Here is a 19,082-nt window from a genome sequence, read left to right as displayed (position 1 = left end):
TGTGTGTGTGTGTGTGTGTATGTGTGTGTGTGTGTATGTGTGTGTGTGTGTCTGGTTGTGTGTGTGTGTGTGTGTGTGTGTGTGTGTGTGTGTGTGTGTGTGTGTGTGTGGTTGTGTGTGTATGTGTGTGTGTGTGTGTGTGTGTGTGTGTGTGTGTGTGTGTGTGTGTGTGTGTGGTAGTGTGTGTGTGTGTGTGTGGTAGTGTGTGTGTGTGTGTGTGTGTGTGTGTGTGTGTGTGTGTGTGTGTGTGTGTGTGTGTGGTTGTGTGTGTGTGTGTGTGTGTGTGTGTGTGGTTGTGTGTGTGGTTGTGTGTGTGTGTGTGTGTGTGTGGTTGTGAGTGTGTGTGTGTGTGTGTGTGTGTGTGTGTGTGTGCGTGTGTGTGCGATTAACAGGAAGGACATGTTGTGTTTTTGCCTGGTGGGTAGAGAGGCGTAGAGATACACAGCGGTGGGAGTTCAAGAGCCATGTATCCGGTCCAAGACCTTGGGAGGCACTGAGGCAATATCGACACGGGGAGATGAGTCACCTCACAAACTGAGACTAACACCAGAGAGACAGAGAGGGAATGGGGTAGAGTGGAGGAAGGGGGCAGGAAGGTAGGGACCCAGCTAACAACAAAAATTCCCACAACATTAGAAAACGTTCCCTGAAGAGTCTCATTAGAGTCATTAACTAACGTTTTCATGGGAATGTTCCCATGATGTGCATGGAATTTTTCTAAGAGACCCTTAATGTCAAATAGAACTTACCCGGGAAATGTGGTTACCATGTTCTCAGAAATTAAGATTATTTTCTAGACACGATTCATGGAAATGTTTGCAAGAACATTCATGTGTCCAGTTTTCTGTGGCTTGGGAATATTCCAGAAATGTCTCCCCAAACATACACAGAACACGGTTGCTATGTTCTCAGAACATAAGATATCAGCGTTCTAGACACGTTTCATGGGAACATTGTCAGAACATGTATGTGTCATTATTGGCATTATTAATGACGTTAACATATTTTGCTAAGAATGTGAGAGTAGGGTGATTCCTCTAGCCGGTCTCAAACCCAGGAACACAAGCCAAAATGACAGACACCCTTACCACTGGCACAGTAAGGGATATCTCTAGGGAATGTGCTTATTGGGCCAGTATAGCTAGGCCCTGTCCTGTCCTTTAGGCAGTTGTGTAAAGTAAATCTGAAACGACTTGATAGGGGAAAGGGTGAGTGCACATTGAAGTAAATCTGAGCTCTGTTTTAAAGCCCATGGTGATTCAGGAGTATCATTAAAACTGAATAATTGTATTTATTTATTTCACCTTTATTTAACTAGGCATGTCAGTTAAGAATAAATTCTTATTTTCAATGACGGCCTAGGAACAGTGGGTTAACTGCCTTGTTCAGGGGCAGAACGACAGATATTTACCTTGTCAGCTCGGGGATTCGATCTTGCAACCTTTGTTTGTATTTTATGTAACCAGGTGAAAATGTAAAATGTTTTGTATTTTATGTAACCAGGGGAACATTTATTTTATGTGACCAGGTAAAAAATGTAAATGAAAAGATTATACAGTATGTTTGGATGGACGTTGATGGAATATTCTCTTAACCCACAAAAGACTGGACACATTACCTTTCATTTTGTCCCGTCCCATGAAAAATGTCTAGAACATGTCTAGAACATTAATATTGTATATTCTGAGAACATGGTAACCACTATGTTCTGTTCTCCAAAATGGAATACCAAAAGATGCTAAAGGTTTTTGTTAAAATAGATAGAATGTTCCACTAATTGAAAACTGGACACTTAAAACAGGTAAAATAAAAAAATAAAAACATTCTCTCTCTCTATAATTGTTAGCTGGGGAGGGATGGAGTGAGGTAGGGGAGGGTGAGAGAAAAGGGAGAGAGCGAGAGAGAAAGGGAGAGAGGGATTAGCTAGCTGGGTTAGCTAGGTGTGAATCAAAAGCCTCCCCTCTCACTGAGAGATGGCCTAGGCTTAGCCATCCTCTGCTGCATCGTAGCCAAAGGGAAGTATGGCAGCAAATTGCCACTGATATGTCTGAGGAAAGTCACCGTTTTAGATCCACCATCATCCACACTCTAATGCATCTGTGGCAGTAAGCTGTCATCACGGCGGTCAAACTATGGACTGTGGTACAACTGAAAATTATCCCGTTGTGAAACTAAGTAAGGAATAATTATTAAAGAGGCGTTCTATGGAATATCCTGAACGGCGTGGAAGGTGTGTCCCTCAATAATTATTGATTACACCTTTTATACCTGTAACGCCCTGGCCATAGAGAGGAGTTTTTGTTCTTTATTTTGGTTAGGCCAGGGTGTTACATTGGGTGGGCGTTCTATGTTCATTTTTCTATGTTTTTGTATTTCTTTGTTTTGGGCCGTGTGTGTGGTTCCCAATCAGGCACAGCTGTAGTTCGTTGTTGCTGATTGGGAGTCACACATAAGGAGCCTGGTTTTCCTTTGGGTTTTTGTGGGTGATTGTTTTCTGTTTAGAGTTAATCCTGACAGGACTGTTTTGCTGTCGTCTTTTGTTTATTTTTGTAGTGTTCTCTTTTTCAATTAAAATTCTAATGATGAACACATCCTCCGCTGCACCTTGGTCTAATTCTGACGACGGCCGTTACAATACCATGGCTATACTTTAGCACATTTGCCTCTAGAAATGTGTTAAACAACCACTGGGGGAGTTAGCAAGTTTACTCCGTAGCTACAGTACAGGAGTTGCTGTGGTAACCAAACAAACACATTTGGTAACGTAGCTAACCAAAACATCAGTCCTAGCTTGAAATTATGAAAATTGAATTCAACAATACAAATAATGTTTTCAATTCGACTTTTGCTTTCAAAAAGCAGCTTAAACGTCGAACACGTAAACATTAACTATAGTCATTGAATTCTACCGTGCAAATACACTGTGCATTATAGTGCAAAAAAATGCACACTCTAGAATGCCCTTCAAGCCAATCAGAAACAAGTATTCAACAATGCCATGGTATAAACTACTTTATAAACTGGGTGGTTCGAGCCCTAAATTCTGATTGGCTGACCTCCGTGGTATATTAGACCGTATACAACAGTTTTGACAAAACATTTAATTTTACTGCTCTAATTACGTTGGTAACCAGTTTATTATAGCAATAAGGCACCTTGGGGCTTTGTGATATATGGCCAATATACCACGGTTAACGTCTGTTCTTAAGCACAACGCAGTGTGGAGTTCCTGGACACAGCCCTAGCCGTGGTATATCTGCTATGTATCGCAAACCCCAGAGGTGCCTGTTATTCCACCTCTAAAATAGGACTTTGTGCTAACGCATTACTTTGACTTAACCTGCTTATATTCTTTAAAGCGGCAATCTGTTATCGCTACATCCACTTTTTTTACTTTTAAATTAATTATATATATACTCTATCACACACTATCACACACTATCACACTCTATATATATATATATATATATATATATATATATATATATATATATATATATATATATATATATATATATATATATACCCACTGATTCTTGAAGAAAATATGAATTATGAATGAGCTTAGTTCAACTGTCGTACCCCATCAGAACCCAAAAGATAAACTTGCTTTGCTTCATCCTCCCAAGTGTTGCAGTGGTCTAAGCAACAGGGGTCACTACAGTCCCTGGTTCGAATCCAGGCAGGATCCCATCCAGCTGTGATTTGGGAGTCCGGGTTTGTCCGGGGTAGGCCGTCATTTAAAATAAGAATTTGTTCTTAACTGACTTGCCTAGTTCAATATAATAAATAAAAAGTGGTTTGTAAACAATGTAATTGAAAACAAACATTGTATAGCCTCAAAACATGGGTGCAACTTCACAAGGTCAGTCCTTGCATCTGTAGCTCTGTCTTTGAATTTCAAAGGGGTTACATTTCCCCAGCCTCATCTCTCAGCTGTTTACCAAATCAGTGGCGGGATGTCAGCTTTGTTATTAGTTGAACTGCAGATTACCCCTTTAAATCACTCAATAAAAATAATACTTTTTCTTTGTTACTTGTTGTGTTTGTTGTTTTTGTGTGGATGATAAACAACATCTCAATGTACAATAGGGACTGTGAAATGACACTCACTATCACACTCTATCACACTCTATCACACACTATCACACACTATCACACACTATCACACACTATCACACTCTATCAAACTCTATCACACACTAACACACTCTATCACACACTATCACACACTATCACACACTATCACACTCTAACACACACTATCACACACTATCACACTCTATCACACTATCACACTCTATCACACTCTATGACACACTATCACACACTATCACACACTATCACACTCTAACACACACTATCACACACTATCACACTCTATGACACACTATCACACTCTATCACACTCTATCACACACTATCACACTATCACACTCTATCACACTCTATCACACTCTATCACACACTATCACACTCTATCACACACTATCACACTCTAACACACTATCACACTATCACACTCTAACACACTATCACACTATCACACACTATCTACACACACATCATTATTCTATTGTTTGTGTATCATTGCATTTTACGTTTGTGTGGCTATTATTGTCTATCGGTGTATCAGTGTTTTGTTACTTGTCGTGTTTTTGTGTGGATCCCAGAAAGATTTGTTACATTTCCCCAGCCTCATCTCTCAGCTGTTTACCAAATCAGTGGCGGGATGTCAGCTTTGTTATTAGTTGAACTGCAGATTACCCCTTTAAATCACTCAATAAAAATAATACTTTTTCTTTGTTACTTGTTGTGTTTGTTGTTTTTGTGTGGATGATAAACAACATCTCAATGTACAATAGGGACTGTGAAATGACACTCACTATCACACTCTATCACACTCTATCACACACTATCACACACTATCACACACTATCACACTCTATCAAACTCTATCACACACTAACACACTCTATCACACACTATCACACACTATCACACTCTATCACACTCTATCACACTATCACACTCTATCACACTCTAACACACACTATCACACACTATCACACTCTATCACACTCTATCACACTCTATCACACACTATCACACTCTATCACACTCTATCACACTATCACACTCTATCACACTCTATCACACACTAACACACTCTATCACACACTATCACACACTATCACACTATATGACACACTATCACACACTATCACACTCTATCACACACTATCACACACTATCACACACTATCACACTCTAACACACACTATCACACACTATCACACTCTATCACACTCTATCACACTATCACACTCTATCACACTCTATGACACACTATCACACACTATCACACACTATCACACTCTAACACACACTATCACACACTATCACACTCTATCACACTCTATGACACACTATCACACTCTATCACACACTATCACACTATCACACTCTATCACACTCTATCACACTCTATCACACACTATCACACTCTAACACACTATCACACTATCACACTCTAACACACTATCACACTATCACACACTATCTACACACACATCATTATTCTATTGTTTGTGTATCATTGCATTTTACGTTTGTGTGGCTATTATTGTCTATCGGTGTATCAGTGTTTTGTTACTTGTCGTGTTTTTGTGTGGATCCCAGAAAGATTTGCTGCTAATGGTGTTCCGAATAAACCAATAATACTGGAAAACACTGTAGAAACCTGGAGGAGACAGCGGCCATTTTAGTGACAGCTAGACCTCTGAAGGTCATTTGTAGCAGTGAAACAGCATGTGGGGTGTTTGACAAGCCTTGCTTGCAGGAGATTTAATGCATCTCATTGTAAAATAGACTGACTAAATTTACACCACATGTCCGCCATCATTTTTTTTTTGTAATCTCTCTCAGCAACTCTTTAGATGAAATATTCAACAGCACTTTATCTCCAAGACAAATCTCCTCCACATTGCATTTTCTCTCTGTCTTACAACCTCCACAAACAACTACTCTGATAATGCCTTTCTCTCCGACTGCATGTTATCAGAAAGTCAACTTAACACGGATGTTGTATTCATTATAGTGTACTGCAGAGTGGCAAACAAAGACTCACACATCTGAAACAAAAAGAGAATCGAGAAAGAGGAATACTTTATATTTTTATTTTTTTTCATTTTATTTATTTTTACCTCAACATCATTCTGTTGACAAAACGTAAGTAAAAACATAGTTATATCTAAATAATGATGATAATGCATAAGGGTAACTTGCACTATAAAATCAGAATTGTATCTTACAATAAATCCTGCAAGTGGATTATAAATATGGCAAATTTACAACATGTACAACATTTTTATTTTTAAAGCAAGTAGAATTAGTTGCAGAACTGTAGAACAGTTTTTTCACCCCAGCATCAGTTTATATCTACCGTATTACAATTACATGGAGAAGGCCTATGGGGAGCATTGCAACCACTTGGTAAGCATATTTAGGTACATAATCGATCAGGGGCTATGTGATTATAAAGACACTGTCACTTTTTATCTAATGTATAAAATCTAACTCATAACACATGTAACCCTACCTTGTCCATATTAGGACAGCCACAGCTCAAACTCAGTCTTTCAATGCATAATCTACTTGCCAAATAAAGTTTTTGTTGGGGGGGGCTTTGTCCGAAACTACGGAGGAATGCTGTACAATAGAGTGTTACGTGAATGAATTGTCATCCTTTAGGAAACAAAAATGACTGTAGAGTGAAACTCTTCCACACGTACCGTTGCACTAAAAAAACTTACTGTGCTTCTGTTCATGTTTAATTGAACTAGTATTGCATGTAATGCCCTAAAGGTAGACTATTGAAGCACTTCACTAGCAAAAATACAGTCGAGAGAACACTCTAATAATTAATCTGCTTCAGACTGTGGTTTAATATGCACACGTCCTAATTCCGTAGTTATGCTTGATTGTCACTCTAAAGGAAATATTTCTGGATAATATTGTATGAATGAAAATCACTTATCACTCTGAATAGGCTACTACAGAAGCCTTTCCATTGCTAAAGCAGGTTTGGGATGTTACGTGAAGAAAACACTGCTCTATGTACTAGATGAAATTGACAGCAACTTATTTTGTTGTTGTTGTTGCTTTCGCCCCGTTTGAAATAAGAGTTGCAAGTAAAACAACAACAAACCAAAAAAGACGATTGAAAGCTATACTTCCTGCAGTGGCATGTTAGGTGATGACGTCGTCAAAACATGTGCAGCAATGAGATGAAAGTGGGATGTGATGTCATCAAAACATGGGCTGTAGAGGGATGACAGTGGGATGTGATGAAATCAAAACATGGGCTGTAGACGGATGACAGTGGGATGTGATGAAATCAAAACATGGGCTGTAGACGGATGACAGTGGGATGTGATGAAATCAAAACATGGGCTGTAGAGGGATCAAAGTGGTATGTGATGTCATCAAAACATGGGCTGTAGAGGGATGACAGTGGGATGTGATGTCATCAAAACATGGGCTGTAGAGGGATGACAGTGGGATGTGATGAAATCAAAACATGGGCTGTAGAGGGATGACAGTGGGATGTGATGTCATCAAAACATGGGCTGTAGACGGATGACAGTGGGATGTGATGAAATCAAAACATGGGCTGTAGAGGGATGACAGTGGGATGTGATGTCATCAAAACATGGGCTGTAGACGGATGACAGTGGGATGTGATGAAATCAAAACATGGGCTGTAGAGGGATGACAGTGGAATGTGATGTCATCAAAACATGGACTGTAGACGGATCAAAGTGGTATGTGATGTCATCAAAACATGGGCTGTAGAGGGATGACAGTGGGATGTGGGTGTGGCTGCAGCATGGAGGGGAACATGGCTGGACGGGGCATGGCGTGGAATGTCACCGACATTGGGGGGTGGTGGTGTAAATTGGGTGGGGCCATTACCGAGAGCTGCGGTGGTGAGGTCACAAATGGAGAGGGGTAGGGGCCAGAGGGACACATTTCTGCCCCCATGGGCAGGCTGCTGACTGGGACCGGAAGAACATGGGGTAAGAGAGTTGGTTGGGGGTGAGGAGGGAGGAAGGCTGCACGGTGGTGATGTTGGTGGTGGAGGATGGTGTGTCGGATAGTGATAGACCTGGTTGGCATGGGGGACATGGGGGATGGAGACAGGTGGACGGGGTGGAGCATGGGAGGACAGGAGGGGGATACCGCGACAGGAGACCCAGACAGAACTTGCTTCATCTTTCCAGAGAACGCCTGATGTTGCTGATGGTGGTGGAGAACGTGCCTGTGGGTCTGGATCTGAAACAGACCGCAGACGGAAACATGGTGCTGCGGACGGAAACATGCTGGTCTGTGATTGTGGTAGGGACTAGCTGTAACGTTAGTACCTCCAGGTCTCAGGCTCTCCATGAAACCTCTCTCGTCCTGAACCCTAACCCCAGGATGAAACCTCTGAATCTGGGTAGGCTGGGGGCTGTGGCACTCCTGTTGGGTGGGGTGGCTCCGGGAACTGTGCTGACACGACTTGTCCAGACTCGTCTTCTGTCTGTGAAACATCTGAGGGATGGACGGTGGGATGATCTCTCTCACACCCAGTGGACTGACCTGGGCAGCCACTGCCACCGTTTGCCTTGTTATACAATCTTGTCCTATGTTACCCATTCCTATATGATGTACCATGATCGGGAGAGAAACAGTGGAAGAGTTTGGGAGGCAATTAGCGCTGTTTTTGTTTTCATTAGTAATACCGATTATTTCTGCGGGATTTGAGGGATCTCTTACAGGCCCAGGTTGAGAGGGAGAGAAGGAACATTCTTCTTTCATGCTGGGAACATTGTTCTGAAACTGAAACCGAGGAGAGCTTCCCATTGGCTTACTGTTGTGCTCTACAGCTGGCTGACTCAGGGAACTACAGCTGGCCAGTGGACCTTTTACCACAAGGTATTCAACAGCTGTATTCACTAGATTCTCACTCTGGACGTTCAGCTTACATCTGTCAACAGACAGTACATCCAGAGGAGGTTCTGCCATGTGAACATTGTGACCTACAGGAAGGTCTGAGATGTGAACATTGTGACCTACAGGAAGGTCTGAGATGTGAACATTGTGACCTACAGGAAGGTCTGAGATGTGAACATTGTGACCTACAGGAGGTTCTGCCATGTGAACATTGTGACCTACAGGAAGGTCTGAGATGTGAACATTGTGACCTACAGGAAGGTCTGAGATGTGAACATTGTGACCTACTGGAAGGTCTGAGATGTGAACATTGTGACCTACAGGAGGTTCTGCCATGTGAACATTGTGACCTACAGGAAGGTCTGAGATGAGAACTTTGTGACCTACAGGAAGGTCTGAGATGAGAACATTGTGACCTACAGGAGGGTCTGAGATGAGAACATTGTGACCTACAGGAAGGTCTGAGATGAGAACATTGTGACCTACAGGAAGGTCTGAGATGAGAACATTGTGACCTACAGGAGGGTCTGAGATGTGAGGAGTATAACTGGACCCTCTCTGTCTCTTTCTCTGTCTCCCCTCCCCACCACAGGAAACACAGCCAGACCAACCAGACCCCTCCTCACCCATTGAACCATCTGGCCCATTGGACTCTTCCACAGTTGACTGACACTGGGTACATAGGACTGGCCCATTGGGCTCTACCATTACAGCTGGCTGACACTGAGTCCATGGACCCTGGAGGTCAAGGCCCTGCTCCTTATCAGCCAGAGACATTGATGCTGTCCGTTTCCTTTTCAGGGCCCTGCTCTCACACAAGTCTTCAGCAAGCCTCTTGGGTGAAAGGGCCATGCTTAGTTTTTGGGTAACGGTGACTAAACTCTCTGGTGCCGTGACTGTCATCACTCTGCTTGGGTTTTGTCTAACAACCCCAGGAGGTTTCTCAGGGCAAGGGGTGTCGTTGTGACTCTGTGAGCTCTTTGAGCCATGCCCTGCAGTGTTTCTCTGTTCCGTTGATGGATGGAACGGGTCTCTCCTGACGCTCCTCCCCAACACCTTTTCATCCGAGAGGCTGAGGCTGCCCGCTGAGCCGTTTACTCTGCCTGCTGTTTCCTGTCTTCTTCTCTCCTCCTCCTCCCTCTTCCTCTCCACAACCCGCTCCCTCTCCCTCTCCACCACACGCTTCCTTTCCCTGTCCTCGGCGGCAAAGGGAGCAGCGCAGCCACTGTCCTCAGCCGATTGCTTTGACTTCTCTAATGGCTGCACTTGCTGTGAAGTGGGGACTCTAAATTGGCTATCAAGTCCTTCCCAACACTCAGACCGTCTCTGAAATGTGTTGCATTTCTCTGCATTGCTCTCCAACTCTCCATCCGTCTCCCTCTCTCTGTGGTGCTCCTCTTCTTCCTCATCCCCTCCTCTCATCCCCCTCCTCCTCCTCCTCCCCTTCTTCTTGTGGCTCCTGTAATGGCGCCTGTCTCTGGATTTCCATTTCTCGCCACCTGCTGCTCTCTTCTCAGATTGAGTCCTACCTTTTGAGTGCCTACTATATCCCCCACTGCTGTGTCTCTTAAGTCGCAAGCTGCAGCTTTCTGTGTCTGTGTCACTCGTGTGGTGCTCACATATGAGACAATCCTTCCTCTCCACTGCCTCCCTGCCATCTCTGATAGGGCTATGATGGTTTGGGCCAGAGCAGGCCTTGTTGTTGTGCTTGTTGTCAACATCTGTTGGTTCCTCAGCGCAGACAGAGGTTGAGCTGATACACAAAGCCACAGATAACTTACTATGACTGTCACCAACACTAACCTTCGCCCTGCTCTGCCATTGCTGCGAGGCCCTAAAGTCAAAATGGAGGGGGTTGCAGCTGTAGGAGAGACAGGGCTCTGTCTTGGTGAAGGTCAACATCTCTGTAGGCCACTGGAGAACAGTGTTTCCATCTCTGCTGAGCACAGAGAAGAAGGGCTGGCTGGGCTTGGTGAAAGGACAAGACAGGGTCTTCACCACCACCGTAATGTCTTCTCCTTTCTGTTCCTCTCTCACAGTCCCAGGACACTGAGAGGACTGAGAGGAGGAGGAGCCGTTCTCAGGGGGACCATCAGAACCGGAGACGACCTCAGAAGAGAAACTGCTAATGGAGGAGTCCTCTTCCCCACAGACACTCTCCTCTACTTTATGAGCTTGTTGGTGTTTGCTTGTTTCCGGCTCGGCCTCTGTTGGGCTGTTTCTCTGAGTTTCCTCAGAGTTCTGTCTATCTAGTACTGTGTCTGGGTCGTCTGGGGATGCAGGTAATTGGGAGACGGAGGACACATAAGGTTTGGCCATATCCTCAGAGTTAACTAGCACAGAACACAAATCTGAGGCCTGTGGTGGCATCGGGATGTCAGACCTGGCTAGTGCATCTGATGACCTCTGGCTCCACTCACTAAAACTAACACTGTTTGGGCTGAGATCACCAGGCTGAGTGATAGCCTCCACAGTCCCATGACCCAGTCCCTTTTCCTCTGCAGTAGGAGAGTCCAGAATGTTCAACTCAACAAGGGGCGTTCTGAGCTTCTGTCTTCTGAGACATTCTTTGGAACCCTCCTCTGTGTTGTCACAGAACACGGCGGCCGAAGATTTCAGCTTCACGGATGCTTTCTTTGGGAAGGAGAATGAGAATGCTATTTTGTGCCTGTTGTAAGTCTGTTTCTTGGCCTTTCCCGTGTAAGGCCAGTATAGTGTTTTCTGGGTCTTGTTGTTGGTGGCATGGCCAGTGCTGGTGTGGTTGTGGGTTCCTGTCTCCAGAACTGTAGAGTTGTTGGTCTCCTCTGAAGATCCATCGGTACCGCTGTCTCTGAAACTGCCCTCCACTGCCACCGTAGTGGACTTGAACTTGGGGCCACTGCCTGGAGCGCTGAAACATAGAGAAATAAACATTTGAATTCATATTTGCAAGTCCATATTCATTTGTGCATGGAACTCAATTGCTATGGGCCAATCACTTAAATGATATCAATGCTCATGATTCATGTATCTCAAGCAAGGACTCATCCCTAGACATCTGAATTTCCCCATTACATCGAAACGATATACAGTGTTTATTAAAAAGGTAGGCTTACACAGTGGGAAAATCTGGTTGAAATTACTTAATTATAATCAGTTTACAATCAGAACTTTTATGTCAAATTTTCTGACTCCAACGTCACATGTCAAGACTCAGGATCCTCCTATACATTATCTGTGACAGATCACACTTCAACCAATAATCTGTGATGAATCATATCCTGGAATGTTCTGGGACATATGTACCCACCAATGGACCTCTCTGCGTTGTTCGGCAAGCTCATGTATCCTCCGGAGTGCTCTCTCCTGTTTCCGCTCATCCTTCCTGGTCTTAGAGGCCACGTTCCGGGCAAACTCTCTCTGCTTCAGCTCCTTCAGCCTCTGTGGAAGTCAGAACAGATCGTTAATATCTCTAAGGTTGCGTACCTAACGGCACCCTATTCCACTATAGTGGAATGGTTTTAGCCAGGGCCAAGTAGTGCACTATATCACAAAGGCATAAATCGTAAATTGGCCTGTTAATATCTCACCAAACAATCTACATCTAATCTAGCACTATATAAGGGGAATGTCTAAAAGGATGCATCTATTTGAAATATCTCTACGTGTCGAGAGGAGCAAAAGTTTCAAGTTTTACTGACAACCTGAAATGTCACCTAAAACCCTCACACACTTTTACAGATGCACAATTGAGAGCATCCTGTGGTGCTGTATCACCGCCGGGTATGGCAACTGCACCATCCGTAACCGCAGGGCTCTTCAGAGGGTGGTGCGGTCAGCCCAACGCATCACTGGGGGGCACACTGCCTGCCCTCCAGGACGTTTACAGCACCCGGTGTTACAGGAAAGCCAAGAAGATCAAGAAGGACCTCAGCCACTCGAGTCACGGCTGGTTCACCCCGCTACCATCCAGATGGCAGAGACAATACAGGTGCATCAAAGCTGAGACTGAGAGACTGATAATCAGCTTCTATCTACAGGCCATCTGTCTGTTAAACAGTCATCACTAGCCAGCCTCCACCCAGTACCCTGTCCGGAACTGTCTTTGAAATGGCAGCCCAAATAAATGCTTCACAGAGTTCAAGTAACAGACCCATCTCAACATCAACTGTTCAGAAGAGACTACGTGAATCAGGCCTTCATGGTCGAATTGCTGCAAAGAAACCACTACTAAAGGACACCAATATGAAGAAGAGACATGCTTGTGCCAAGAACCACAAGCAATGGACATTAGACCGGAAGCAATGGACATTAGACCGGTGGAAATCTGTCCTTTGGTCTGATGAGTCCAAGTTTGAGATTTTTGGTCCAACCATGGTGTCTTTGTGAGATGCAGAGTAGGTGAAAGGATGCATGTGTGGTTCCCACTGTGAAGCATGGAGGAGGAGGTGTGATGGTGTGGGGTTGCTTTGCTGGTGACACTGTCAGTGATTTTTTTGAGAATTCAAGGCACAATTAACCAGCATGGTTACCACAGCATTCTGCAGCGATACACTATCCCATATAGTTTGCGCTTAGTGGGAGTTTAATTTGCTTTTCAATAGGATAATGACCCAAAACACACCTCCAGGCTGTGTAAGGGCTATATGACCAATAAGGAGAGTGATGGAGTGCTGCATCAGATGACCTGACCTCCACAATCACCTGACCTCAAACCAATTGAGATGGTTTTTGATGAGTTGGACTGCAGAGTGAAGGAAAAGCAGCCAACAAGTGCTCAGCATATGTGGGAACTCCTTCAAGATTGTTGGAAAATTGTTCCAGGTGAAGCTGGTTAAGAGAATGCCAAGAGTGTGCAAAGCTGTCATCAAGGCAAAGGGTGGCTACTTTGAAGAATCTCAAATATAAAATACTTTTGATTTGTTTAACACTTTTTTGCTTACTACATGATTCCATATGTGTTATTTCATAGTGTTGACGTCATCACTATTATTCTACAATGTAGAAAATAGTAAAAAATAAAGAAAAACCCTTGAAATAGTAGGTATGTCCAAACTTTTGACTTGTACTTTATATGCTATATTCTAGTCATGGCTCCTCCTATATAATTTATAAAAAATAGTCTGGATTACATGTGTATAATTAGTTTTCATTGCAAGGTATTACTGCATTGATGGAGCTAAAAACACAAGCATTTCGCTGCACCTGCGATAACATCTGCAAATCTGTGTACACAAACCAATAAACTATGAGTAAATCTTTAAATCTGTGTACACAAACCAATAAACTATGAGTAAATCTCTAAATCTGTGTAGGGACACTAATTTGTGACTCCTCTCCGTAACGTCTAAGTGACAAAGCTGCTTGAATAATAATCCTCAGACAGAGAGGCTTCTTTCTCATTTTACATTCTAGTCATTTAGTAGACGCTCTTATCCAGAGCGATTTACAGCATACATTTTCATGCTTTTTTTTGTCAATATTCCTAAACTCTACAACCCAAAGTATTTTTAACAGACTGTATGTGTATCTATCTTGGTATGTCGTGCATTCAACAATATAATGCACTAGCAGGACAGATTAAAATTATTCTTCAGAACTATGGAAGGTAATAAAGGTGTTTTGCTGTTAAACTTCATCAAAAATATATTTTTTCGCACAAATTAAAACTGGCTTCAGATAATGCAGCTCCATGAAATTGTTTTCAGATTAATTTCTTAGATTAAACTCTGATTTTAATTTTAATTTTGATTCCCCGTCTACAGGGATTTGCGTTTCTGAGGGCCGGGAGGGGGAGGGATGGAAAAAAGTATTTTCCTATAGTTAATCTCACAGTGGGTTGATTGAAAAGAAATGAAAGTGGATAGTTCCCTATTGGAAGTTATAATTATTGAATAGATGTATCCACAAACAAATGAACAAACACTATATGTTTTAGTAGGTTATTAAATGTTACCTAAACATTGCATTCCTTAAGTAGTAAACCCTGCCATCCAGGACCTCTACAATGCCAGAGAAGAAAAAAATTCAGAACCCTTGACTTTTTCAACATTTTGCTACATTACAGCCTTATTCTAAAATAGATTAAACAGTTTTTCCTCCTCATCAATCTACACACAATACCCTATATTGACAAAGCAAAAACAGCTTTTAGAATTTTTTTACTACTTTATTAGAAATAAAAAACTGCAATAATACTCAGTATTTTGTTGAAGAACCTTTGGCAGTGATTACAGCATCAAGTCTTCTTGGATATGACGCTACAAGCTTGGCACACCTGTATAAAGGGAGTTTCTCCCTTTCTTTTCTGCAGATCCTCTCAACCGCAGGGCTCTCCAGAGGGTGGTGCGGTATACGTAACGCATCACCGGGGACAAACTACCTGCCCTCCAGGCCACCTACAGCACCCGATGTCACAGGAAGGCCAAAAAGATCATCAACGACAACAACCACCCGAGCCACTGCCTGTTCACCCCGTTAACATCCAGAAGGCGAGGTCAGTACAGGTGCATCAAAGCTGGGACCGAGAGACTGAAAAACAACTTCAATCTCAAGGCCATCAGACTGTTATTAAACAGCCATCACTAAGACAGAGGCTGCTTCATACATACAGACTCAAATCATTGGCCACTTTAATAAATTGATCACTAGTCACTTTAAATAATGCCACTTTAATGTTTACATATCTTACATTACTAATCTCATATGCATATACTGTATTTGTCACATCTGTGTGTAGAGAAGGACCAAGGCGCAGCGTGCTCTGAGTTCCACATTTTATTATAGTGAAACTTTACAACCAACAACAACCAACAACAACAAAAAAGAAACAACCAACAAACCGTGACGACAGCGGTGCACTGACTCAAAATAAGATCCCACAAACAACAGGTGGGAAAAGGCTGCCTAAATATGATCCCCAATCAGAGACAACGAGATACAGCTGCCTCTGATTGGGAACCATATCAGGCCAACATAGAAATACAGAACTAGAGTACCCACCCTAGTCACACCCTGACCTAACCAAAATAGAGAATAAAAAGGATCTCTAAGGTCAAGGCGTGACAGTATTTTATACCATCTATTGCACCTTGCCTATTCCGCTCGGTCATCGTTCATCCCCCCCAAAAAAATGTTTTATCGGTCACATACAGATGGTTAGCAGATGTTAATACTAGTGTAGCAAAATGCTTGTGCTTCTAGTTCTAACAATTCTACAACACCTACCTAATACACATAAAACTAAGTAAAAGGATGGAATATGAATATATATATATATATATATATAAATACATGGATGAACGTTGACCGAGCAGCATTGGCAAGATGGAATAGATGGTATAGAATGCAGTATATACATACGAGATGAATAATGTAAAATATGTAAACATTATTAAAGTGGCCAAGGATTTCGGGTCTGTATGTAGGCAGCAGCCTCTCTGTGTCAGTGATGGCTGTTAAACAGTCTGATGGCCTTGCGATAGAAGCTGTTTTCAGTCTCTTGGTCCCATCATTGATGATGCACCTGTACTGACCTCCCCTTCTGGATGGTAGCGGGGTGAACAGGCAGTGGCTCGGGTGGTTGGTGTCCTTGATGATCTTTTTGGCCTTCCTGTGACATCGGGCGCTGTAGGTGTCCTAGAGGGCAGGTATTGCTCCCGGTGATGCATTGTGCAGACCGCACCACCCTCTGGAGAGCCTTGTGGTTGTGGGCGGTGCAGTTGCCGTACCAGGCGGTGATACAACCCAACAGGATGCTCTCAATTGTGCTTCTGTAAAAGTTTGTGAGGGTTTTAGGTGACAAGCCACATTTCTTCAGCCTCGGTTGAAGAGGCGCTGTTGCGCCTTCTGCACCACGCTGTCTGTGTGGGTGGACCATTTCAGTTTGTCCGTGATGTATACACCAAGGAACTTAAAACTTTCCACCTTCTCCAGTGCTGTCCATTCGATGTGGATAGGGGGGTGCTCACTCTGCTGTTTCCTGAAGTCCACGATCATCTTTTTGTTTTGTTGATGTTGAGTGAGACTTTGTTTTCATGACACCACACTCCAAGTGCCCTCACCTCCTCCCTGCAGGCTGTCTCGACGTTGTTGGTAATCAAGCCCACTACTGTTGTGTCGTCTGCAAACTTGATGATTGAGTTGGAGGCATGCATGGCCACGCAGTCATGGGTGAACAGGGAGTACAGGAGGGGGCTGAGCACACACCCTTGTGGGGCCCCAGTGTTGAGGTCCAGCGAAGTGGAGATGTTGTTTCCTACTTTTACCACCTGGGGGCGTCCGGTCAGGAAGTTAAAGACTCAATTGCACAGGACGGGGTTGAGACCCAGGGCCTCAAGCATCATGATGAGCTTGGAGGGTACTATGGTGTTGAATGCTGAGCTGTAGTCGATGAACAGCATGGTGCAGGTGATATGATCCTTGACTAGTCTCTCAAAGCACTTCATGATGACAGAAGTGAGTGCTATGGGGTAGTTGTAGTGGTGGTGGTGTTGGTAGTGGTGGTGACAGTGTGGGAGGTGGTGGTGATCATGGTAGTGGTGGTGGTGGTAGGGGTGGTGGTGGCAGGGGTGGTGGTGGTGGTGAGGTGGTAGAGGTGGTGGTAGTGGTGGTGGTGGTGAGGTGAGGTGGTGTTGGTGGTGGTGGTAGTGGAGGTGGTAGTGGTGGTGGTGATAGTGGTGGTAGTGGTGTTGGTAGTGGTGGTGGTGGTAATGGTGGTGGTGGTAATGGTGGTAGTGGTGGTGGTGGTGGTAATGATGGTGGTGGTGGTGTTGAGGTGAGGTGGTGGTAGAGGTGGTGGTGGTAGTGGTGGTGAGGTGAGGTGGTGTTGGTGGTGGTGGTAGTGGTGGTGGTGGTGGTGGTAATGGTGGTGGTGGTGGTAGTGGTGCTAGTGGTGGTGGTGGTAATGATGGTGGTGGTGTGGTAGTGGTGATCGTGGTAATGGTGTTGGTGGTGGTGGTGGTAATGGTGGTGGTGGTGGTGATCATGGTAATGGTGGTGGTGGTGGTGGTAGAGGTGGTAGTGGTGTTGAGGTGAGGTGGTGGTAGAGGTGGTGGTGGTGGTAGTGGTGGTGAGGTGAGGTGGTTTTGGTGGTTTTGGTGGTAGTGGTGGTGGTGGTGGTGGTGGTGGTGGTGGTGGTAGTGGTGGTGAGGTGGTAGAGGTGGTGGTAGTGGTGGTAGTGGTGGTGGTGAGGTGGTAGAGGTAGTGGTAGTGGTGGTAGTGGTGGTGGTAGTGGTGGTGAGGTGAGGTGGTGTTGGTGGTGGTGGTCGTGGTGGTGGTAGTGGAGGTGGTGGTGGTGGTGTTGGTGGTGGTGGTAGTGGAGGTGGTGGTGGTAGTGGTGGTGGTGGTAGTGGTTGTGGTGGTGTTGGTGGTGGTAGTGAGGTAGTGGTAGTTGGTGGTGGTGGTAGTAGTGGAGGTGGTAGTGGTGGTGGTGATAGTGGTGGTAGTGGTGTTGGTAGTGGTGGTGGTGGTAATGGTGGTGGTGATAACGGTGGTAGTAGTGGTGGTGGTGGTAATGATGGTGGTGGTGGTGGTGGTGGTGTTGAGGTGGTGGTAGAGGTGGTGGTGGTGGTGGTGGTAGTGGTGGTGAGGTGGTAGTGGTGGTGGTGGTAATGGTGGTGGTGGTAGTCGTGCTAGTGGTGATGGTGGTGGTAATGATGGTGGTGTGGTGGTAGTGGTGGTGGTGGTGGTGGTGGTGATCGTGGTAATGGTGGTGGTGGTGGTGGTAGAGGTGGTAGTGGTGTTGAGGTGAGGTAGTGGTGTTGAGGTGAGGTGGTGGTAGAGGTGGTGGTGGTGGTGGTAGTGGTGGTGAGGTGAGGTGGTTTTGGTGGTTTTGGTGGTAGTGCTGGTGGTGGTGGTGGTGGTAGTGGTGGTGAGGTGGTAGAGGTGGTGGTAGTGGTGGTAGTGGTGGTGGTGAGGTGGTAGAGGTAGTGGTAGTGGTGGTAGTGGTGGTGGTAGTGGTGGTGAGGTGAGGTGGTGTTGGTGGTGGTGGTAGTGTAGGTGGTGGTGGTAGTGGAGGTGGTGGTAGTGGTGGTAGTGGTGGTGGTGGTAGTGGTTGTGGTGGTGTTGGTGGTGGTAGTGAGGTAGTGGTAGTTGGTGGTGGTAGT

The 19,082-nt window shown here is 44.5% G+C and overlaps 1 protein-coding gene across 1 annotated transcript in view; it reads right to left on the bottom strand.

The window, feature by feature from the left end:
• Window positions 1–6,201: 6,201 nt before the first annotated feature.
• Window positions 6,202–19,082, bottom strand: part of LOC106582504 (uncharacterized) — a 147,027-nt gene continuing 134,146 nt past the window's right edge. The window contains exons 3-4 of the mRNA XM_045704890.2: window positions 12,287–12,417; window positions 6,202–11,887 (exon numbers count right to left, since the gene is read on the bottom strand). Of these exons, the coding sequence (XP_045560846.1) occupies window positions 7,840–11,887; window positions 12,287–12,417 (4,179 nt within the window). The 3' untranslated portion in view covers window positions 6,202–7,839. The remainder of the gene's footprint in view (window positions 11,888–12,286; window positions 12,418–19,082) is intronic.

This window comes from Salmo salar, chromosome 21 (assembly GCF_965601325.2).
Source record: "Salmo salar chromosome 21, fSalSal1, whole genome shotgun sequence".
Classification (NCBI taxonomy): Eukaryota; Metazoa; Chordata; class Actinopteri; order Salmoniformes; family Salmonidae; genus Salmo; species Salmo salar.
The sequence above is the reverse complement of the archived record's forward strand: the minus strand, read 5'-3'. Positions and strand labels throughout refer to the sequence as shown.